The 24,341-nt window shown below is 40.5% G+C and overlaps 1 protein-coding gene across 2 annotated transcripts in view; it reads left to right on the plus strand.

Moving 5' to 3' along the window:
* The window catches only part of myo10 (myosin X), a 165,075-nt gene that overhangs the window by 79,807 nt on the left and 60,927 nt on the right, over positions 1–24,341 (plus strand). For both annotated transcript variants that reach the window (XM_061920715.1, XM_061920716.1), the window contains exon 4: positions 6,993–7,180. In XM_061920715.1, coding sequence (XP_061776699.1) covers positions 6,993–7,180 — 188 coding nt within the window. The remainder of the gene's footprint in view (positions 1–6,992; positions 7,181–24,341) is intronic.

Consider the following 24,341-nt stretch of genomic DNA (forward strand, 5'->3'; position numbering starts at 1 on the left):
TGATGGTTTACCTTATTTTTTATGGGGACACCGATAAGGACAGCACTTTGGTCCTTTGACACAAGTTTTTTTTTTTTTTAAATTCAATCGTATTTCTCAACTACTTTAGCAAAGTGCTGGCACTTGCAACTTTCTTTGGCCCCACAGCAGCTTATCTTGCAGTTGTACGGAATAAAAATGTTTTTAAAAATAGCACTGACTGTCCAAAAGCATATTCTACCTAAAACTGAGAGTTACACAACTTAAACACCTCCCCCTCTACACAGCGTATGGACAGCGCAGGAAGCACAACACTTGACAGCTCTTGATCCAACAGGAAAAAAGTAGATATTTGTTTGTCATTTTGTGTGCATTCCATAGCTGTCAACATTGGCATTTGACAATATGTGAAACTTCCCCATAAAAGTTGGAAAAGTTATGGAACATGGGTTAGTTTGTTACACGAAAAAACCTGGCCAAACTAAATCAAATGAAAAGTGCGGAAACCAAGATCCTACTGCTGGGGTCACCAACGCGGTGCCCGCGGGCACCAGGTAGCCCGTAAGGACCAGATGAGTCGCCCGCTGGCCTGTTCTAAAAATAGCTCAAATACCAGCACTTACCAGTGAGCTGCCTCTATTTTTTAAAATTGTATTTAGCTGGTCTCGCTTTGCTTAATTCTAAGAGAGACAAAACTCAAATAGAATTTGAAAATCCAAGAAAATATTTTAAAGACTTGGTCTTCACTTGTTTAAATAAATTCATTTATTTTTTTTCACTTTGCTTCTAATAACTTTCAGAAAGACAACTTTAGAGAAAAAATACAACCTTAAAAATGATTGTACTATTTTTAAACACATATACCTTTTGGATTCCTTCCTCTTCTTTCCTGACAATTTAAATCAATGTTCAAGTAAATTATTTTTTTTTTATTGTAAAAAATAATAAATACATTTTAATTTAATTCTTCATTTTAGCTTCTGTTTTTTCAACGAAGAATATTTGTGAAATATTTCTTCAAACTTATTATGATTCAAATTAAAAATATATATATTCTGGCAAATCTAGAAAATCTGTAGAATCACATTGAAATCTTATTTCAAAGTCTTTTGAATTTATTTTTAAATTTTTGTTCTGGAAAATCTAGAAGAAATAATGATTTGTCTTTGTTAGAAATATAGCTTGGTCCAATTTGTTATATATTCTAACAAAGTTCAGATTGGATTTTAACCTATTTAAAACATCTCATCAAAATCCTAAAATTAATCTTAATCAGGAAAAAGGACTAATGATGTTCCATAAATTATTTTTTTTAATTTTTTCCACAAGATTCGAACTAGATAGTTTTTCTCTTCTTTTTTTCGGTTGAATTTTGAATTTTAAAGAGTCGAAATTGAAGAATTTTATTTTCTTTTTTTCCCCTGTTTTCTCCTCTTTTAAGCCGTTCAATTAAGTGTTTTTTTCATTATTTATTCTCTACAAACAACGGAATGACAGACAGAAATATCAATTTTTTTTACATGTATAGATAGATTTGTTTATTAAAGGTAAATTGAGCAAATTGGCCATTTCTGGCAATTTATTTAACTGTGTATCAAACTGGTAGCCCTTCGCATTAATCAATACCCAAGAAGTAGCTCTTGGTTTCAAAAAGGTTGGTGACCCGTGGTCTATCTATGTACACTTATGCTAATGCTAGTGAGTGTGACTAGTCGCATCGCTGTTATTTAGCTGTGTTAACATGTAAGACGTCTAATGTCCAGTACAATGAAAAGACAAACATTTGTTGTTCTTGCAGCTCTGCTGTAGACATTCGTCTGTCTATCACATCAAAACGAGAGAAAAAAACTCATGCAAGGCATCTGCTGATGTGTCCAAGCACAATAAAACGTGCAGCAGTTTGCTGGCCATGCAAGCGCTGCTTGTTGGCGGCATCCCGCCTACATTTCCTGCCGTCAGTCACGCAAGTCGGCGAGCGCTTTACTCTCATCCTCCAACTTCGTTCCCACATCTGGTCTTCATTTGACTGCTTTATCCACTCTTGACTGATCTCATTTTGAATTTTTTTTTTTTTGCCCGCTCGCCTCTACGCATTTTTACATGACGCCTGTCAGTAAAAAACACCAGACGTATTTCTTTGTAAGATCACATGACAACAGAGACGCCATTTAGATATTTACTTCATGCCCCACTCCACCAATAATTCACACTTTTTACATTCTCTGTTAATATTTTCACACATTCATTTTACTATGTTTACTATTGCATGTCTAGCATGTTATGTTTATTGGCAGATTAGCATATTGTTCAGCTTGTGTATCGTCAATACATTTGTAAAAATCCTTCAAATTAGTTTACAGTTTTTCAGAATCAGGACAAGCGTTTGCTAGTACGATTAATATGGTTAGTTTGTTGCATCACGTCTGTGGAATGACGAACAATGACAAGGGGGCCTCGGTAATCCACGTTTAACCAATGGTCAGCCCTCTGAAGGGAGTCACAGCCAATTAGCTTGGCCTGGGCATCGCCGTGGAAACTGTTACCAGGAAGAAATGGTGTAGGTGGGGGCCGACAAGGCGAGGGGGTGGGGGGTTATAATTGAGTCCAAATGGTTTCAATTCTTCAACTTAAGTGGAACTGCGGCTTTGCCCAAAGGTATTTTTTTCTTTTCTTTTTTTAACTCTCCACAGAAGTCAGCAGCGCAGAGCCTTCTAGAATGCTCTCGTTCGACTTTACAGTGAATTGTATGCACTTTAAAACTACACGCTCAACAGGGGGCGCTAAAGGTCGGAACTTTAGCCAGTCAGAAGAAAAAAATAGTTAATGCAAAAGGTGCAATCATCACAAACATGAATAAAGGAAAGGAGTCGTTGAACATGTGCACCAAGTCACATGATGACAATGGCCCCGCCCCCTACGTCTCAGCACAGGCGGCTCGTCATGTAAATTTTCTGCTCACCTGCCATTCAAATGTGTTTGCATGCTGAATGTAGGTCAGTCAGTCAGTAGGCCTCATGTGCACAACACGGCTTGGTCGCCAGGCAGACCTTTGCAGAAGTAATTGACTTTTTTCACCACAAGTAGATTTGCTCCATGGAAGAACATATATCTGGAAGCCTCTCATGTGACCTTTTGTCACTGTCGAGTACACTTCAGAGCTTTGAACTTGTGCTAATTAGCTCACGAGTGGCCTTCGTCCACGTTGTGCGTCTTCACATTTTTTTCTTTCTTAAAAGTCAGACGTTCAGTTTGCTTTGGACTGGAGCAGCCGTGTGGTTTGGAGCGCCAGAAGGTGCTTACTGCAGCTTTTTAATGTCTTACCAGCAGTCAAAACATGAACGCTGGAGCCTGGCGACACATTTTTGGTCTCTATTTTGGACCGTGAGCGCTTTCAAAAAAGTGTTCCAAACATCTTCTTTTCATTTTGGTTTCTTTGCTGTCCAACATTAGTCATCTTCTCTACACAAAACTGTTTTAACTTAAAATGGAAAAAAAAGTAATGACTTTGTTTACATGGAGGCAATTTTAAAACGTATGTGTTAATGGAGGCTGTGTCACAATTGGTATACTTATACGTAGTCTTTTGAGTAAAAAAATTACACTCAAAGTGGTGAGTGTGCAGTGATGGACACCACCTACAATCAATAGTCGCCATCTGTGCTATGTAGCAAAAGGTAGTAGTAATGGTTCAAACTGAATATACCGAAGCATTGATGCCTCATGAGCTCCATGCCCAGATGTGTGTGTCACTTTCAGAAATAAAAACGTATGACCAAAACAACTGCTTTGTCAGTTGACTGTGTTTATCAAGAAACACTTTTTTGGCTGCAGATTAGCAACTCGTAATGGATATAAATGATCAAATGTGTGCGTGTGTGCCTGTATGTGTGCGTGTATGTTAATGTTAATGTGTAGATCAGGGGTCACCAACCTTTTTGAAAAAAAGAGCTACTTCTTGGGTACTGATTAATGCGAAGGGCTACCAGTTTGATACACACTTAAATAAATTGCCAGAAATATCCAAATTGCTCAATTTATGTTTAATGAATAAATCTATATAAATAAAAATGGGTATTTTTGTCTGCCATTCCGTCGTACATTTTTTTTCCTTTTATGGAAGGTTTTTTTGTAGAGGGTAAATGATGAAAAAAACACTTAATTGAACAGTTTAAAAGAACAGAAAACATGAAAAAAATTAAAATAAAATTTTGAAAAATAGTTTATCTTCAATTTCGACTCTTTAAAAATTCAAAATTCAACCGAAAGAAATGAAGAGAAGAACTAGCTAATTTGAATCTTTTTGAAAAAATTAAAAAAATAATTTATGGAACATCATTAATAATTTTTCCTGATTAAGATTAATTTTAGAATTTTGATGACATGTTTTAAATAGGTTAAAATCCAATCTGCACTTTGTTATATAACAAATTGGACCAAGCTATATTTCAAACAAAGACAAATCATTATTTCTTCTAGATTTTCCAAAACAAAATTTTTTAAAGAAACTCAAAAGACTTTGAAATAAGATTTAAATTTGGTTCTACAAAATTGTCTAGATTTACCAGAATAATTTTAATCATAATAAGTTTGAAGAAATATTTCACAAATATTCTTCATCGAAAAAACAGAAGCTAAAATAAAGAATTAAATTAAAATGTATTTATTATTCTTTACAATAAAAAAATACTTGAACATTGATTTAAATTGTAGGAAAGAAGAGGAAGGAATTTAAAAGGTAAAAAGGTATGTGTGTTTAAAAATCCCAAATTCATTTTTAAGGTTGTATTTTTTATCTAAAATTGTCTTTCTGAAAGTTATAAGAAGCAAAGTAAAAAAAAAATATATAATTTATTTAAACAAGTGAAGACCAAGTCTTCAAAATATTTTCTTGGATTTTCAAATTCTATTTAATGTTTGTCTCTTTTAGTATTAAAAATGTAGAGCAAAGCGAGACCAGCTTGCTAGTAAATTAAAAAAATGTTTTTTAAAAATAGAGGCAGCTCACTGGTAAGTGCTGCTATTTGAGCTATTTTTAAAACAGGCCAGCGGGCTACTCATCTGGTCCTCATGGACGACCTGGTGCCCGCGGGCACCGCGTTGATGACCCCTGGTGTAGATGGATACAAGTCTAGATCCAGATCAGGGGTGTCAATGAATGGGCCCTCAAATAGGTTTTATCTGGCGAATCATTTACCCCATCAATAGTAAATAGTACCATATTTTCCGGACCAATAGGGCGCACCGGATTATAAAGCGCACTGCCGATGACTTGTCTATTTTTTGTCTTTTTTCATATATAAGACGCACCGGATTATAGGGCACATTAAAGGAGTCATATTATTATTTTCTAAATTGAAAACACTTCCTTGTGGTCTACATAACAAGTAATGGTGGTTCTTTGGTCAAAATGGAGCATAGATTATGTTTACAGATCATTTTCAAGCCGCTTTCTGACTGTTGCTTCCGGATGCGCCATTTTGTGGGCGGCCTTGTTTTTTACGTGGCTCACCTTCGGCAGCGTCTTCTCCCCGTCATCTTTGTTGTAGCGGTGTAGCGTGCAAGGATGGGGGTGGAGGTAGTATCAAAAGATGGAGCCAAACTGTTTCAATGACATTCAGACTTTACTTATATCAATAACGGAGTCGCATCTCCTCATCCGGAAACAACAACACCGGAAATGTGTCCCGTGAAAAACCATTCGACCGTAACTCTAATAACTAAAGTTCCATGGGTGAATAATGTAAAACTCACTACACCGTAATGTTTTAGCGCTTTCATGGCGAGTTTACTGACAGATGTCAGTAAGAACTTTTTGCTACTTTATACTGTATTAGAAATGGCAACAGCGGAGGATGAATGTCACATAACAAGAAGATAGAGGAAAAAGAAGCTAATCAACTACGGTGTTGGTATGAACTACAAAGGCGGACGCAAGCAATTTTTCAGTATTTATGCAGATCCCAAATACAGATTAGCCAGTACCAGAAGGTAAGAAAAGTTGCTTTTGCATAATATTGCGAAACAAAACGCTAGATAATGTCTTACCTTTAACACACACCTTCATAATACTCTTAATGTTGAAGCACATCAAACGTGCAGCCTACACCTATCTGCCATCTACTGGTCACACTTATCATTACACTATGTTAAAGTTAAAGTACCAATGATCGTCACACACACTAGGTGTGGTGAAATCTGTCCTCTGCATTAGACCCATCCCTTTGTTCACCCCCTGGGAGGTGAGGGGGGCATTGGGCAGCAGCGGTGGCCGCGCCCAGGAATCATTTTTGGTGATTTAACCCCCAATTCCTACCCTTGATCCTGAGTGCCATTTTTATAGTCTTTGATATGACTCAGCCGGGGTTTGAACTCACAACCTACCGATCTCAGGGCAGACACTCTAACCACTAGGCCACTGAGTAGGTTAAATGTACCGAATAAAGTTGCTTCGAGCTGGGTTAGCTCAACCTAACTTATTCCTTACATTAGGCGCACTGTCGAGTTTTGAGGGGGGGGAAAGGGTTTTAAGTGCGCCTTATTGTCCGGAAAATACGGTAATATAAATAAAGTGGTTAAATACTGTGATCGTCCTTTCTGGTCGAGACATTACTGGATTTGGGAGAGTGCATAGCTCGGTTGGTAGAGTGGCCGTGCCAGCAACTTGAGGGTTGCAGGTTCGATTCCCGCTTGTGCCATCCTAGTTACTGTCGTTGTGTCCTTGGGCAAGACACTTTACCCACCTGCTCCCAGTGCCACCCACACTGGTTTAAATGTAACTTAGATATTGGGTGTCACTATGTAAAGCGCTTTGAGTCACTTGAGAAAAGCGCTATATAAATATAATTCACACTGCTGCGTTGTCAATATTAGCACACTCAGGAACTAATAAGTAAAGTGTGCGGATAGAGTACACTTATTGAAGGGTACTGACACAAATATTCCTATAAAGGCATGCTATGATTTACACAGTAGCTGACTCAGCACTAATGTACAACTCCGCCCTCTCTCCTCAGACGTACATCGGCTCAATCCTGGCGGCAGTCAATCCCTACCAGCCACTGCCCGGCCTGTACGAGCGGGCCGCCATCGAGTTGTACAGCTGCCACCACCTGGGCGAGATCCCGCCGCACATCTTCGCCGTGGCTAACGAGTGCTACCGCTCTCTGTGGAGGAGGCCGCACAACCAGTGTGTGCTCATCAGGTACGTCCCCTCCCTCATTCCTTTTCCTATTAGTGCCCTTTGTTTGCCCGGGCGCCCGCACTTTGATCAAGCTTCAAAGTCTTTCCTGTCACTAGTCACGTCCTTCCTGGCTGACTCTGTTCCCTTCTCACTGGACACTCTATATATCTCGTTAGTTTTTTTTCCTCCGCTTAGGGATATACTTAAGTAGGGCTGGGCGGTATGGGCTTTTATTAATATCACAATATTTTTATGCCATATTGCGATATACGATATATATCTCGATATTTTTCTTTGGCCTTGAATGAACACTTGCTGCATATAATCACAGCAGTATGATGATTCTATGTGTCTACATTAAAGAATTCTTCTTCATAATGCATTAATATATGCTACTTTTAAACTTTCATGCAGAGAGGGAAATCACAACTAAGTGCAATTGACCAAAACTGTATTTATTAGATACTCTTCATTCTCTCACGGGTGACTTTTTAAATGAAAGAACAAATTAATAGTGTTGCTACCTTTTTGTAGTAAAACTTCTGCTGCATATTGCTGTTGTCTGCTGAATATCTTCCCACTTGAAGCCAAACCACCGCCAGATGATGGATCCCCTGCTCTTTATTTTGGGCATTTATTGTTCTTCCTCCGTTTGTGATCAGTTTCGCACCTTCTCTCGCTCGTATTGTCACAAGCTCCGCTCTGCTTGCACGACCTGCCTCAGCTAACGTTAGCCATGCTTCTACCTCTCTGCTCGGCGAGAGCGTATGACGCTAGACCAGGGGTAGGGAACCTATGCCTCGCGAGCTAGATGTGGCTCTTTTGATGACTGCATCTGGCTCTCAGATAAATCTGAGCTGACGTTGCTTAACATGATAAGTAATGAATAATTACACTTGTAATAGGTGTTAAAAATAATGTTTAAAACATAAAACATTCTAATGCATTTTTAGTCCATCCATCCGTTTACTACCGCACCTGTTCAAGAAGTTGCCTTAAGAAGTTATTTATTTATTATTGGTTAGTGTGGGGCTTGTCCTCCTGGGGGTTCTCCAGATCACCAAGCACCGACATGAGAGCCCGTTTCAGGGTTACACTATTGTTTTATTTTTCAATAAGTCTCTCAGTTGCTTTCCAGCAATTAAATGATAAATGGGTTGTACTTGTATAGCGCTTTTCTACCTTCAAGGTACTCAAAGCGCTTTGACACTACTTCCACATTTACCCATTCACACACACATTCACACACTGATGGAGGGAGCTGCCATGCAAGGCGCCAACCAGCACCCATCAGGAGCAAGGGTGAAGTGTCTTGCTCAGGACACAACGGACGTGACGAGGTTGGTTCTAGGTGGGATTTGAACCAGTGACCCTCGGTTTGCGCACGGCCACTCTCCCACTGCGCCACGCCGTCCAATTGTATTTTTCTCTTTCGTTCTCGCTCGCGCTCTGGCTCCAGCCCCAACCCCGTCTCTCCTCCTGGCTGCTGCTTATAACAGAGCGACAGGTGATTAGATAACAAGGCTCAGGTGGGCCATCTACGCAGCTCTCGCTGATTTCAAGGCCGGTCCTGGCACACCCCAGTTCGCTGCAGGCCCGCGGGCCACGCCCCCTCCACAGTTAGCTTCAGAATAAAAATGTTATTACAAAGAATAAGAGACCTATTATACACTAGAAATGTTGGTCTTACTTAAAAATGCACGCGTTTAGTTGTGTTCAGTGTTAAAAAAAATATTATATGGCTCTTTGGGGCGGTATAGCTTGGTTGGTAGAGCGGCCCTGCCAGCAACTTGAGGGTTACAGGTTCGATCCCCGCTTCCGCCATCCTAGTCACTGCCGTTGTGTCCCTGGGCAAGACACTTTACCCACCTGCTCCCAGTGCCACCCACACTGGTTTAAATGTAAAAATTAGATATTTGGTTTCACTATGTAAAGTGCTTTTAGGGTCCGCCCTGCTATGGCAAAGGGCTCCACTGAGTCATTAGAGAAAAAGCGCTATATAAATATAATTCACTTCACTTCTTACGGAAACACATTTTAAAATATTTGGCTTTTTGGCCCCTTTAGCCAAAAAGGTTCCCGACCCCTGCGCTAGACGCACGACAGTATGTGACGTATGTAAGAAGGCGGGCTTGTTTTACGTCTCTGTGAGAAGGAGAGACGAGAAGGAGTGAGAAACGCCTGCAATGTAATGTCCGCAGCTAAAAGCAACTGTGTGAGAACATCTAATCGAATATTACGATATAGTCATTTTCTATATCGCACAGAAAAACAACCTGCGATATATCGTTTATATCGATATATCGCCCCGCCCTATGCTTAAGTTCAGTGGGTCGCCTCGTCTGACCAGAGGTTGTATTCGAATCGTACACGGTCTAATGACATCCAATACAAAAGCTGTATCCAAAGATAATAATGTATTAACGAGAGGCAGTGAAAGATGTTGTCAGCATGTTCATCTCGAGTGTTAATTGGCTGATAATTGCTGCCCTCCAGCAAGGAATTAAGTCCCATGTTTGTTCTGCCGTGTTTGCAGACTGTAAGCTTCTCGCCTCCAGCAACACACTCGTCTTTGAGTCCACATCAAGTCTTTTGACAAACAAAACTCATTTTGAGTGTTTGTGTGCGGTCAGTAGACAAGAACACTGTTTATTTTTAACTTTCTATTTCAGTGAGATAATTAAGAGTAAGTCCACTTCACTATCAGTACACGTTTGATGCCTTTATTCCTTGACTCTTTGTTGTTTATTAGCAAGTAGACGATATTTTGCTTAAATTTGTGTGCCTATTAGACCGTTTACTTTTTGACTGACTTAGTGGATTGTTTAAAGTCATTCTGATTAGGGCTGGACGATATGGCCTTTTTTTAATATCTCGACCTTTTTAGGCCATATCGCGATACACTATATATATCTCGATATTTTGCCTTAGCCTTGAATTAACACTTGATACATATAATCGCAGCAGTATGATGATTCTGTGTCTACATTAAAACATTCTTGTTCATACTGCATTAATATATGCTCATTTTAAACTTTCATGCAGAGAAGGAAATCACAACTAAGTCATTTGACCAAAACTGTATTTATTAAAGTTATTAGCAGGTGACTTTTCAAATGATGCTACATATTAGCAGTAGTGTTACTTTTGGGAGCAATGCTTGTGCCCCACACTTGACAAATTAAAGTTGTCTATTCGACATCTTCCCGCTTGAAGCCAAACCACCGGCAGACGATGGACCCCCTGCTGTTTTTCTTGGGAATTAATTCTTCCTTCATTCGCACCTTCTTTCTCTCATATTACCACTCTCACAGCTTTGCTAGCATCACAGCTAACGTTACCCAGTCTGTTACCTCTCTGCTCTTTTAGGACGTATACGTATGTGACGTGACAGTATGTGACGTGTGTAAGTTTGTGCGCTTGCTGTCTGTAAGAAGGAAACTCAAGAAGGAGTGGGAAGTGCCTGTAGTGTAATGCCCGCAGCTAAAAGCAACTACTCGAATATCACGATATAGTCATTTTCTATATTGCACAGAGACAAACCTGCGATATATCGCCCAGCCCTAATTCAGATTCTTTCTACTGTGCAAGAAGCACGGCCGAATTAATTAAATGACATGTCATTATTACACACAGAAATGTAGTCGTGGGTGAGCAAGTGGTGTGTTGGTTTGAGTTTTGGACTGTTTTGAGTGGGCAACCCCCCCCCCCCCCCCCCCCCCCCCTCCTAGAGGGGGGGGGTTGCCCACATCTGAGGTCCTCTCCAAGGTTTCTCATAGTCAGCATTGTCACTGGCGTCCCACTGAATGTGAATTCTCCCTGCCCACTGGGTGTGAGTTTTCCTTGCCCTTTTGTGGGTTCTTCCGAGGATGTTGTAGTCGTAATGATTTGTGCAGTCCTTTGAGACATTTGTGATTTGGGGCTATATAAATAAACATTGATTGATTGATTGATTGATTGTGTATTTAGTTCTGAATATGAATTGTCTGTTATCATTAATAAGCTGCAGGGAGCGATGGTATTACAATCAATCATTTTCGGACTCTGCTATGTAGCACCTGTGTATGTGCATGAAATGGCGCAGGCCCCGCCCACCTCTCCCGTAATGCCAAAAAATCAGTGCACTTAGAAGGGCCAAATCGCTGTACTTGACGTGTGAAGGCTGCAAGGTACAATTGGCTGATTGGAAGTGAAGATTAATGGTTGTCAGACTGAGGAATGACGATTGGTTGGAGGCCGAGCATCTGCTAATTACCGTTTCAGTCATAGGCGTTGCCAACATTAGCATAATTATCTCAGCTACAAAGATGGAGTCTGGTAGGATGACGTTTTGATTGACTGACTGAAATTAGCTACTGAAGTGCTAGTAGGCCTGGGCCGATATTCGATAAGTCAATTAACAGACGATAAATGAAAATAGATAAGTTTTCCAGCGTCGATAAATCTCCATTTGCATGCTTCAAGAGCTTTTCGTCGCTTTTAGCGTGTTTGTGCCATAGCGGAATGAAAAGAAGTGGGTGAATGATCTTGTTCTCATGAGGTGACTTGGACTCTTTGTGCAGTGACGTGGGGCCTATGGCCGGCTAGCATCACACAGTGCAACTAGTTAGCACGTAGCAGCTAACATGGACAAAATGAACACAAAGCCAAATGCCACTGCACCAATGTGGGAATAATTCAGTTCAAACCTTTGGAACAAGATGAGTCTATCAAGACCGAGAAGCCACTTGAAATAAAACCACTCGACAGTCCAAACTCACTTCGCACTCGGTGAAGGAGCCAGAACAAAACAGTGCAAAATAGTGTGCGCTCACAGAAATACATCCACAGATACTTACTGCCATTTAATACTGTTTTAAAACTAGCATTCTTTAAAAGTGCTGTTATGCTGTCATTTCTTGTCGGTGTTCCTCACTCGGAATCTGCAAAACTTTAATTTTGTTTTGCATATGAGCTGCTAATACATATGTATAAACTGTAGTGTTTATATGGTTGCTTTGCACTTTTATTTAAAAAAGGTTCTAACTTGATTGTAAGTTAAGTAATGTACAACTCTACTTCTGCCTACATGTTAAAAATGGAAGTGCAACGTTGTCAATACTTTATTTAGCTATTTAATTTATTGGTGGTGTATATTTGAGTCCCCCCACCATCCCCTCCTTAAGATATTTTATTAATTAATTGATAATTAATGAATTTTACAAGTGCAACATTTTGCTAACAAAGTGTATCGTACTGTTATGTGTTTTATTTAACTTGAAGATTTAAACATTTTCGTTTTAATTGCAATGTTGAAATACATGAGAAATACAAGTTTATTGCATTTGAAAGTATATCCATGCGTTATTATCATGTATTATCATTGAATCAATGGTTATTTTGTTGTCATAAAAATGAAGGCAATAATATTGTTTATCGGCAATACTTTGTAGGTCAATACATCGTCAAGCAAAATTTGTTATCGACCCAGGCCTACGGTCCTAGCCAGCATTGGTGCCCCCCACTCGGGGTCTTCGTCCGTGACCCCTGACCACAGAGCAGCATGCTAGGTCAGACCGTGAGGGTCATGATAATTGCAGAGGCATGTGAGGTCACGGGGCCACTGTGGTGGGCGGAACCTCTCCAGGCCAACTTGGGAGTCTTTTGGGGATTTGTTGTATTAGTCCACATTGTTGGAATTGTTCATTGGATCCGTCTGAGCAAACATTTAGTAAACATGGAGGTTGTTTGCTTTTGGGTGGAGCAGCTCAGCTACAACAGGAGTTATATTTAATTTGCTGCTCCAAATTCAATGTTATTTTTTGGATGACAGTTGATGAATTCAAGAAAGACTGTACTTTAATGAGAGACTAAAATCTTCATGGGGATTAAATGTACGAGTATGACGTCTCACTTACTCACTCTTTGCCAGCAGAACCACAAAAGGCCCAGCTGAGGATGACATACTGAGTCATTGGGCTGCCTCTGAATAAAGATGGGAGACGGTGGGGGTGGTTCTTGTGTCCAGACCAGACCCAGCCGTATGCCGCTTGGTCTTACTGCTGGGCTGGAACACATCCAGAGAACTTTTGTGCTCCTTTTAACGGACCATTTCACTTTTGGCCCTCTGCTTGGACAAAGGCAATTAAATGAGACCATTACCCCCCGAGCCCTTTAAAGCCGGATCACTAACGGAACCATGACCGGGTCTCCACGGTGGCTTTAAAGTGACACTTAAGTTTCTTCCAAACAAAAAGTTTTTTGAATGGAACACATCCTGTAGTTCGCTTCTGGACAAATTCTCTAACACGTCAAATTAGGGCTGTCTTCGACTAATGATTTTCACAGTCAAAGCTGATTCTTTAGACTTTGTCCATAGTCAACAATCCGTCAAATCTATGGCCTGGTTTTTTGCTAATAGAGAAATAAACAAATATGTTTATATGGATAGCATATGTAGTACGTTACACTGACTTAGTGCTTTGCAATTTGGACAAACATATAGAGTATATCCCGATGTAACCTCATATCCTGCTAACAATAGATATCACAATATAGAAGTGGTTTGCCATCAGGGCCTGCAAAGCCTTCTCTGCTGGCCTAACATAACCAGAAATCATGATCCTAATTAAAGATAAAAGGTTTTTTTTTTTTATTTAAATATCCCTAAATATCTAAAAGTATTAGTATTATTTCCGTGTCATATTATGCTCCTTCCAGCGCAGTTTTTTTTAGGTAATAGAGTTTTTATCCAATCAGAATTCAGCAACCTTATGTTGTCAAGCTATACGAAATCTGCCGGATGACTTCAGAATCAACAATGCAGGCGTCTGTGCACTCTTAAGTGAACGGACACAAAGATTTGACGGACAGTTGCGATAGCCAATCAGATCACAAGTTGTCATTAAAGGGGAACATTATCACAATTTCAAAAGGGTTAAAAACTATAAAAATCGGTTCCCAGTGGCTTGTTGTATTTTTTGAAGTTTTTTTCACAATTTTACCGGTCCCGGAATATCCCTAAATAAAGCTTTAAAGTGCCTTATTTTCGCTATCTTCGAAACCACTATCCATTTCCCTGTGACGTCATACAGGGCTGCCAATACAAACATGGCGGTTACCACAGCAAGATATAGCGACATTAGCTCGGATTCACACTCTGATTTCAGCGGCTTAAGCGATTCAACAGATTACGCATGTATTGAAACAGATGGTCGGAGTATGGAGGCAGATAGCGAAAACGAAATTGAAGAAGAAATTGAAGCTATTGGGCGAATAGTTATTGATGCTATTCGGCCATAGCGTGGGTGTACCTAATGAAGTGGCCCATAGCATGGCTGCCTTATTAGCATCGCCGGTAAAATGTGCAGACCAAACGATCAGGACTTTCGCATCTTGTGACACTGGAGCAACTTAAATCCGTCGATTGGTAAGTGTTTGTTTCGCATTAAATGTGGGTATCTAGTTTCAAATGTACATACAGCTAGCGTAAATAGCATGTTAGCATCGATTAGCATAGCATGTTAGCATCGATTAGCTGGCAGTCATGCCGTGACCAAATATGTCTGATTAGCACATAAGTCAACTACATCAACAAAACTCACCTTTGTGATTTCGTTGACTTAATCGTTGCAAATGCATCTGCAGGTTATCCATACATCTCTGTGCCATGTCTGTCTTAGCATCGTGGGTCAAATGTGAAGACACTCTGGTACATTCAATGGGGGTCTGGCGGCAGATTTCTTGCCAGTGGTGCAACTTGAATCCCTCCCTGTTAGTGTTGTTACACCCTCCGACAACACACCGACGAGGCATGATGTCTCCAAGGTTCCAAAAAATAGTCGAAAAAAACGGAAAATAACAGAGCTGAGACCCGTTGTTTGTAACGTGAAAATTAAAATGGCGGGTGTGTTACCTCGGTGACGTCACGTTCTGACAGAAAAGCGTTTAATTTTCCAAAATTCACCCATTTAGAGTTCGGAAATCGGTTAAAAAAATACATGGTCTTTTTTCTGCAACATCAAGGTATATATTGACGCTTGCATAGGGTTGGTGATAATGTTCCCCTTTAAGGCTTTCCAGCTGGCCAAAGGTAACATGAGAACTCCATTACCCATCATGCCACAGTAGTGAAGAGCATGCGCAGGAGCCCCGTTTAGGTTGTTTAATGTACCCATGCCGGAAGCTGGACGTTATCGATGAGCACGCTGTGGAGTAAACTTTAGAAACTCAGCCAATACAGTATATATATAACTCAACACATATACAAACCCTGTTTCCATATGAGTTGGGAAATTGTGTTAGAGTTAAATAAAAACAGAATACAATGATTTGCAAATAATTTTCAACCCCTATTCAATTGACTGCACTACAAAGACAAGATATGGAACATTTGGCAGAAATAGCTGACAATTCTGCAAACTTTATGGGTGGCTCACATCGTGGTCATTCCGTGATCACGTACGACCGCCAGACACTTCTGGATGTGGACATATCGGGCCGTTTTGGACTGATAGACGCGTGCTTGCTAGACCTGCTAACGAGCACGGGAATACTTCGGCGGCTACATCCAGCGGCCTGTGAAGCAGGGGAGTCTAGTAGCAGCGGGGGCCGTCTACGGAGCAGACGCCAGCGGTGTGATCGGAAACGCGGATGTCGAGCGGGGCTAAAAACAAAGCAGAAGGCTAATCCCCACAGAACACCACTTCCCTCCATCCTGAAGCCGAATTTAAATGGAAGATGCGAGACTACTGGTCTGGGTAAGGAGTCAGTTAAATTAGAACAAGTGTTTTCTGCTTTGATTGTTTCAGAGTTGGACACGTGTTCTACTGAGGTGGCAAACTATGATGCGTGCAGTTTATCAAAGCAACAAACAAACAATCGGAACATGCGTTCTACTGAGTTGGCAAACTATGATGCGTGCAGTTTATCAAATCAACAAACAAACAATCGGAAAATTCCCGTCGTATCAATTCCTAGATATGGTCGTAATTATACTAAATGCACTGGGCATAATAAACACAACATTATTAATATTGCTACTACGGTTAATTTGATCAAAAATTCCCTAAAACAGCCCACTACCTGTAATATAGGTTTTTTAAACATAAGATCATTGTCTCACAAAACGTTGTTAGTTAATGATATCATCAGAGACAACAATCTTAACGTCATCGTTCTCAGCGAAACCTGGCTTAAACCAAACGACTTTTTTGCGCTAAATGAGGCATGTCCTCCTAACTTTACACACGCGCACATAGCCCGTCCTCTTAAAAGGGGTGGGGGGGTCGCACTAATATACAACGAAAACTTTAACCTTAGTCCTAACATAAATAATAAATATAAATCGTTTGAGGTGCTTACTATGAGGGCTGTCACACCGCTGCCTCTACAACTGGCTGTTATCTACCGCCCCCCCAGTGCCCTATTCGGACTTTATCAATGAATTCTCAGAGTTCGTTGCTGATCTAGTGACGCACGCCGATAACATAATCATAATGGGGGACTTCAATATCCATATGAATACCCCATCGGACCCACCGTGCGTAGCGCTCCAGACTATAATTGATAGCTGTGGTCTTACACAAATAATAAATGAACCCACGCATCGCAACGGTAATACGATAGACCTAGTGCTTGTCAGGGGTATCACCGTTTCCAAAGTTACGATACTCCCGTATACTAAAGTATTGTCCGATCATTACCTTATAAAATTCGAGGTTCAGACGCATGTTCGTCAAACTAATAGTAATAATAACTGCTATAGCAGCCGCAACGTTAATACGGCCACAACGACAACTCTTGCTGACCTACTGCCCTCTGTAATGGCACCATTCCCAAAGTATGTGGGCTCTATTGATAACCTCACTAACAACTTTAACGACGCCCTGCGCGAAACCATTGATAACATAGCACCGCTAAAGTTAAAAAAGGCTCCAAAAAAGCGTACCCCGTGGTTTACAGAAGAAACTAGAGCTCAGAAATTATTATGTAGAAAGCTGGAACGCAAATGGCGCATGACTAAACTTGAGGTGCACCATCAAGCATGGAGTGATAGTTTAATAACTTATAAACGCATGCTTACCTTAGCTAAAGCTAAATATTACTCAAATCTCATCCACCGTAATAAAAACGATCCTAAATTTTTGTTTAGTACGGTAGCATCGCTAACCCAACAAGGGACCCCTTCCAGTAGCTCCACCCACTCAGCTGATGACTTTATGCAATTCTTTAATAAGAAAATTGAAGTCATTAGAAAGGAGATTAAAGACAATGCGTCCCAGCTACAACTGGGTTCTATTAACACAGATACGATTGTATATACGGCGGATACTGCCCCCCAAATAGTTTATCTCGTTTTGAGGAAATAACATTAGAGGAATTGTTACAACGTGTAAATGGAATAAAACAAACAACGTGTTTACTTGACCCACATCCTGGGAAACTTATAAAGGAGCTCTTTGTATTATTAGGTCCATCAGTGCTAAATATTATAAACTTATCACTTTCCTCGGGCACTGTTCCCCTAGCATTCAAACAAGCTGTTATTCATCCTCTTCTTAAAAGACTTAACCTCGATCCTGACCTCATGGTAAACTACCGACTGGTGTCTCACCTTCCCTTTATTTCAAAAATCCTCGAAAAAATTGTTGCGGAGCAGTTAAATGAACACTTAGCGTCTATGTGAAACCTTTCAATCCGGTTTCAGGGCAAATCACTCTACGCCCTCGCAAAAATTACTAATGATCTATTGCTAACGATGGATTCTGATGCGTCATCTATGTTGCTGCTCCTCGATCTTAGCGCTGCTTTCGATACCGTCGATCATAATATTTTATTAGAACGTATCAAAACACGAATTGGTATATCAGACTTAGCCCTGTCTTGGTTTAACTCTTACCTTACTGATAGGATGCAGTGCGTCTCCCATAACAATGTGACCTCGGACTACGTTAAGGTAACGTGTGGAGTTCCCCAGGGTTCGGTCCTTGGCCCTGCACTCTTCAACATCTACATGCTGCCGCTAGGGGACTTGATACACAAATACGGTGTTAGCTTTCACTGTTATGCTGATGACACCCAACTCTACATGCCCCTAAAGCTGACCAACACGCCGGATTGTAGTCAGCTGGAGGCGTGTCTTAATGAAATTAAACAGTGGATGTCCGCTAACTTTTTGCAACTCAACGCCAAAAAAACGGAAATGCTGATCATCGGTCCTGCTAGACATCAACCTCTATTTAATAATACAACTCTAACATTTGACAACCAAACAATTAAACAAGGCGACACGGTAAAGAATCTGGGTATTATCTTCGACCCGACTCTCTCCTTTGAGTCACACATTAAAAGCGTTACTAAAACGGCCTTCTTTCATCTCCGTAATATCGCTAAAGTTCACTCCATTCTGTCCACTAAAGATGCTGAGATCATTATCCATGCGTTTGTTACGTCTCGCCTCGATTACTGTAACGTATTATTTTTGGGTCTCCCCATGTCTAGCATTAAAAGATTACAGTTGGTACAAGATGCGGCTGCTAGACTTTTGACAAGAACAAGAAAGTTTGATCACATTACGCCTGTACTGGCTCACCTGCACTGGCTTCCTGTGCACTTAAGATGTGACTTTAAGGTTTTACTACTTACGTATAAAATACTACACGGTCTAGCTCCATCCTATCTTGCCGAATGTATTGTACCATATGTCCCGGCAAGAAATCTGCGTTCAAAAGACTCCGGCTTATTAGTGATTGCCAAAGCCCACAAAAAGTCTGCGGGCTATAGAGCGTTTTCCGTTTGGGCTCCAGTACTCTGGAATGCCCTCCCGGTAACAGTTTGAGATGCTACCCTAGTAGAAGCATTTAAGTCTCACCTTAAAACTCATTTGTATACTTTAGCCTTTAAATAGACTCCCTTTTTAGACCAGTTGATCTGCCGTTTCTTTTCTTTTTCTCCTATGTCCCCTCCCTTGTGGGCGGGGTCCGGTCCGATCCGGTGGCCATGTACTGCTTGCCTGTGTATCGGCTGGGGACATCCTCTGCGCTGCTGAACCGCCTCCGCTTGGGATGTTTTCCTGCTGGCTCCGCTGTGAACGGGACTCACGCTGCTGTGTTGAATCCGCTTTGGACTGGACTCTCGCGACTGTGTTGGATCCATTATGGATTGAACTTTCACAGTATCATTGTGCTGTGGTTTGTGCAGCCCTTTGAGACACTAGTGATTCAGGGCTATATAAGTAAACATTGATTGATTGATTGATTGATATTTGATGTTCAAACTCACAAACTTTATTTTTTTTTTTGCTAATAATAATTAACTTAGAATTTCATGGCTGCAACATGTGCCAAAGTAGTTGGGAAAGGACATGTTCACCACTGTGTTACATCACCTTTTCTTTTGACACTCAATAAAAGTTTGGGAACTGAGGAAACTAATTGTTGAAGCTTTGAAAGTGCAATTCTTTCCCATTCTTGTTTTATGTAGAGCTTCAGTCGTTCAACAGTCCGGGGTCTCCGCCGTCGTATTTTACGCTTCATAATGCGCCACACATTTTCAATGGGAGACAGGTCTGGACTGCAGGCAGGTCAGGAGAGTACCCGCACTGTTTTTTTACAAAGCCACGCTGTTGTAACACGTGCTGAATGTGGCTTGGCATTGTCTTGCTGAAATAAGCAGGGGCGTCCATGAAAAAGACGGCGCTTAGATGGCAGCATATGTTGTTCCAAAACCTGTATGTACCTTTTAGCATTAATGGTGCCTTCACAGATGTGTAAGTTACCCATGCCTTGGGTACTAATGCACCCCCATACCATCACAGATGCTGGCTTTTGAACTTTGCGTCGATAACAGTCTAGATGGTTCGCTTCACCTTTGGTCCGGATAACACGATGTTGAATATTTCCAAAAACAATTTGAAATGTCGACTCGTCAGACCACAGAACACTTTTCCACTTTGCATCAGTCCATCTTAGATGATCTCGGGCCCAGAGAAGCCGGCGGCGTTTCTGGATGTTGTTGGTAAATGGCTTTCGCTTAGCATAGTAGATCTTTAACTTGCACTTACAGATGTAGCGACCAACTGTATTTAGTGACAGTGGTTTTCTGAAATGTTCCTGAGCCCATGTTGTGATATCCTTTAGAGATTTATGTCGGTTTTTGATACAGTGCCGTCTGAGGGATCGAAGGTCACGGTCATTCAATGTTGGTTTCCGCCCATGCCGCTTACGTGGAGTGATTTCTCCAGATTCTCTGAACCTTTTGATGATATTATGGACCGTAGATGTTGAAATCCCTAAATTTCTTGCAATTGCACTTTGAGAAACGTTGTTCTTAAACTGTTTGTCTATTTGCTCACGCAGTTGTGGACAAAGGATGAAAGGATGGCGGCATTTTTTGGGAAGCTGTTTTTATACCCAATCATGGCCCCCACCTGTTCCCAATTAGCCTGCACACTGTTTGATGAGCATTCCTCAACTTTATCAGTATTTATTGCCACCTTTCCCAACTTCTTTGTCACGTTTTGCTGGCATCAAATTCTAAAGTTAATGTTTATTTGCGGGAAAAAAAATGTTTATCAGTTTGAACATCAAATAGGTTGCCTTCGTAGCATATTCAACTGAATATGGGTTGAAAATGATTTGCAAATCTTTGTATTCCGTTTATATTTACATCTAACACAATTTCCCAACTCATATGGAAACGGGGTTTGTATATAAATAAACCTACAGTTCAACTGCCCGATACTGTGCTCACTTATGTCAATCGTGTTGTAACGTCTAGGAACATGCTGTAATGATTTTTGATTTTCAACATAGTGAAGTGTGAAGTGAATTATATTTGTATAGTGAAACCCAATATCTAATTTTTACATTTAAACCAGTGTGGGTGGCACTAGGAGCAGGTGGGTAATGTGTCTTGCTCAAGGACACAACGGCAGGGACTAAGATGGCGGAAGCGGGGATTGAACCTGCAACCCTCAAGTTGCTGGCACGGCCGCTCTACCAACCGAGCTATACTGTGGCGGCGATGAAAATACTTTAGGGACCCATTAAATTTCCGAGGGATCCACTAAAATCACTACCTATAAGTCCCTGGGACTCACTACATTAAAAACCTGACAATATCACTGTACACACATTAAATGAATGCCAATTTCACTGATCTTTTCCGCTTTTTGAAAATACGCATTTTATATACCAAAAGGACAACACTTTAAAAAAAATTATAATAATAATAAAAAAGATTTTTAGTACCACCCTTTTTTTCCCCAACATTGTGTACAGTACTTGGGTCATGTTGATACTAATGAATTTAGACATAGCATCTGTAATTTTTTGCAGGACTTGTTGTCATAGTTAATGCCTTTGAACCACAGCAGCTATCAGGCTCCTTTGATGTTTTTTTATTTTCATCACTCCATGGGTTTGTAACGTTAGTACTTTTTCACATTTTAACACTTTTTCTGTACTGTTTTTCACACCGTGTCTTCAAATTATGGAAAAGATTAGATTTGTTCAAGTCACTCACAATGACATGTTAGTGGCCTGTTCTGCAGATTACAGTTTTTTGGTCGGTGTCTGACTTTTTTAATCTATACCAAATCCAAGCAAAGGAGTTCCTCTTCCCTCTTATTGGCTGATTTTGTTGGTTTAGCTTCCATTGTGTTGGTAGCAGACTACTACAATGTTGATATCCATCCTCCCACCAGCTCTTGCCGTAAAGTTATTTTAAGTGATGTAAAAAACGCTACTGCAAAGTAGCCGTGTTTGCCACAGCCTAGTTATTAAAAATGTGATATCAACTATAGAAAATTGTATCGAACGATTGACTTTTTTTATGTGGTACTACGATTTATATTGTTATCGTGCAGCACTACACTTGACTGGTAACTAGTTAGCCGCTCCTATCTGTGACAGGCATCATATAAGGTGATGATTTGGCGTCGTTGATGGGGGAAGTGTTGGCGTCAGAAGGCGGTCAGGTGACGATGTCCTATGTTTACATGTGAGACATTTCTTGTGGTGTTCCCAGCATTGAGGGCTACTTGAATCATACTCCTCCAAAAAAAACTGTGAACCATTCTAAGACACCCCAATCCATCACATCAAACCTGAGCAACTGTATTAAATTACCAATGAAAGATCTGGTTGATCATTGACTAGTCGGGTCGGAGCGTCCTGCTGTGCTGGTAGTGACGTCTTTGTGTTAGTTTTGTGTTAAATGTCACAGAGAGCTTTGCCAGGGCGTAACCTTGACAACACTACTTTTAATGACCACACTTTTCTTCTTTTTGTTCACACAACAAACTTGTCTTGTGTGTTAACCTTCGAGAAGGACATGTTTAGTCATTGCTCTCAGGGTGAATTCCAAAAAAGGGATCAAATCATAAAAAATGTTTCTACATTAAAACACTTCTTTGTGATCTACATAACACACAATGGTGATTACTTGCTGAAAAATGATAATACATTTTGTTTCATAGACATTTTTAAGCCATTTTTTGCTGCCTTTTAAAACAGTTTGTTTTGAGAAGCGGATTTGTTAAGTGCAAATTGACCTCTCGTCACCAATCCCCCTCGTACTGAGTGCGCATTCGCCCCTGCTCGTTCCAAATGTTTTGTAGTTTTTTTTAGCTTTTTCGCTTTTATTGTGCTCTTTGGACATCAATGACTGCCAGCAGCCATCTGTTCTAAGTGCCTTTCACCTTGACACAACATCCCAGATGTTATAGCAAGATCAATGGCTCACCGTTATTGTCTGGAATAAGGAAGGAGGCGATGTGGTACGAGATAGAGGAACAAAGCCTATCTGAAGTACAGGTTAGGAATATAGGCTGACTAAAATTAAACTTGTACCTATTCTGTAACTTTGTAATCCTAGATCCTAGATGTATACATGTATATTTTGACAATAAAAGGCTTTTCTATTCTATATCATGTAAATAAGTTCGCTGCACAGCTGTTTTGAGTTGTAAACAATAGAGGCTCAAGGCTATAAAGTAAGCTATGAGCCACGAGCTACATCACAAACATATTAACGGATTATATCCATTACTCGTCCATTGCCAAACACGGTAGGCACCGATCCAATTAAAAGTAGTTTTTTTTTAGGAAAATCATTCTTTATTTTGCCGGAGGACGGTGACGCTGTTGTCTTACATTAGAAGGCTAAGCTAGCTACACAACAACGCAATCTAACATTGCAATCGTCATTCTTACATTTCTATCCAACTGTTATTACTCACCGTTTTATTGTCTCTTCCGTTGCCATATATAGTAGTCACTAAGCCCGCCATTGAAAGTGGTTTATTGTAAAACCCATCTTTATACTAGCGCAAGTTTCTGAAGCAGGACTCTTCGTAGTGCATTGCACACACAAAGAGACGTCCTCAGAGTTTCAGGTGCATTGTCATGAATCATTAAAGTTTAAAGTAGTTACTTGTGCTGGTTGAAACAAACAAGATAGTTTTCCTTTATCGGGTTTCATTGTCAACATCATGTTGTAGCACAGGCGGTTTTACACAAATTTAAATTGGCTGACTCACGGAAGGATGTTTGGGTAAATGTCTACTATACATGGATAATTCGTTGACTTCACAGGTCTGAAAAACGCCACAAAAGGAGAAAATTCCAAACAAAATGTTTGGAGGAAGTAGGAAATAAAGCAAGATTGTTTTATAAATATCTCTGCAATGCGCCCATGGTTTGATTTAACATTTTCGGGACTTATGCAGATACACACAACCCGTTGCGATCCTGGGTTCGCATACCTGCAAGGGTTGTGTTCAAACAGGTGCAGGAAACTAAGCAGGAAGCGGCAGGTGAATCGTGCAGGTAAGAAGTGTTAAATGTTAAGCCAAAACACAAACCGTCGCCAAGGGCGAACACCATGAACGTCTTTAAGCGTGGAAAAAATTAAGTGTGGCAAAAACAAGAAAACGCAACTTGTGGCGACTCACAAACATTGATCCAGCGACTAAGGCTAGGTGACCAAAGAATATAACGTAGAGTGATTAACTATGGAGACAGGCGGGACTACTTATCATAAACTGAAGACAGGTGTGTCCTATCAGTGCCTAAGGCAACGAGAAAAGTAAACAGAGAAAGGAGTGCTGAGGACAAAACAACACTAAACTGAATAATAATTAAAACGCAACCCATAAGCAGGTACTATCAGGTAAAAAAATGGTTTTACATAAAGGTCC

This window comes from Nerophis ophidion, linkage group LG14, assembly GCF_033978795.1.
Source record: "Nerophis ophidion isolate RoL-2023_Sa linkage group LG14, RoL_Noph_v1.0, whole genome shotgun sequence".
NCBI lineage: Eukaryota > Metazoa > Chordata > Actinopteri > Syngnathiformes > Syngnathidae > Nerophis > Nerophis ophidion.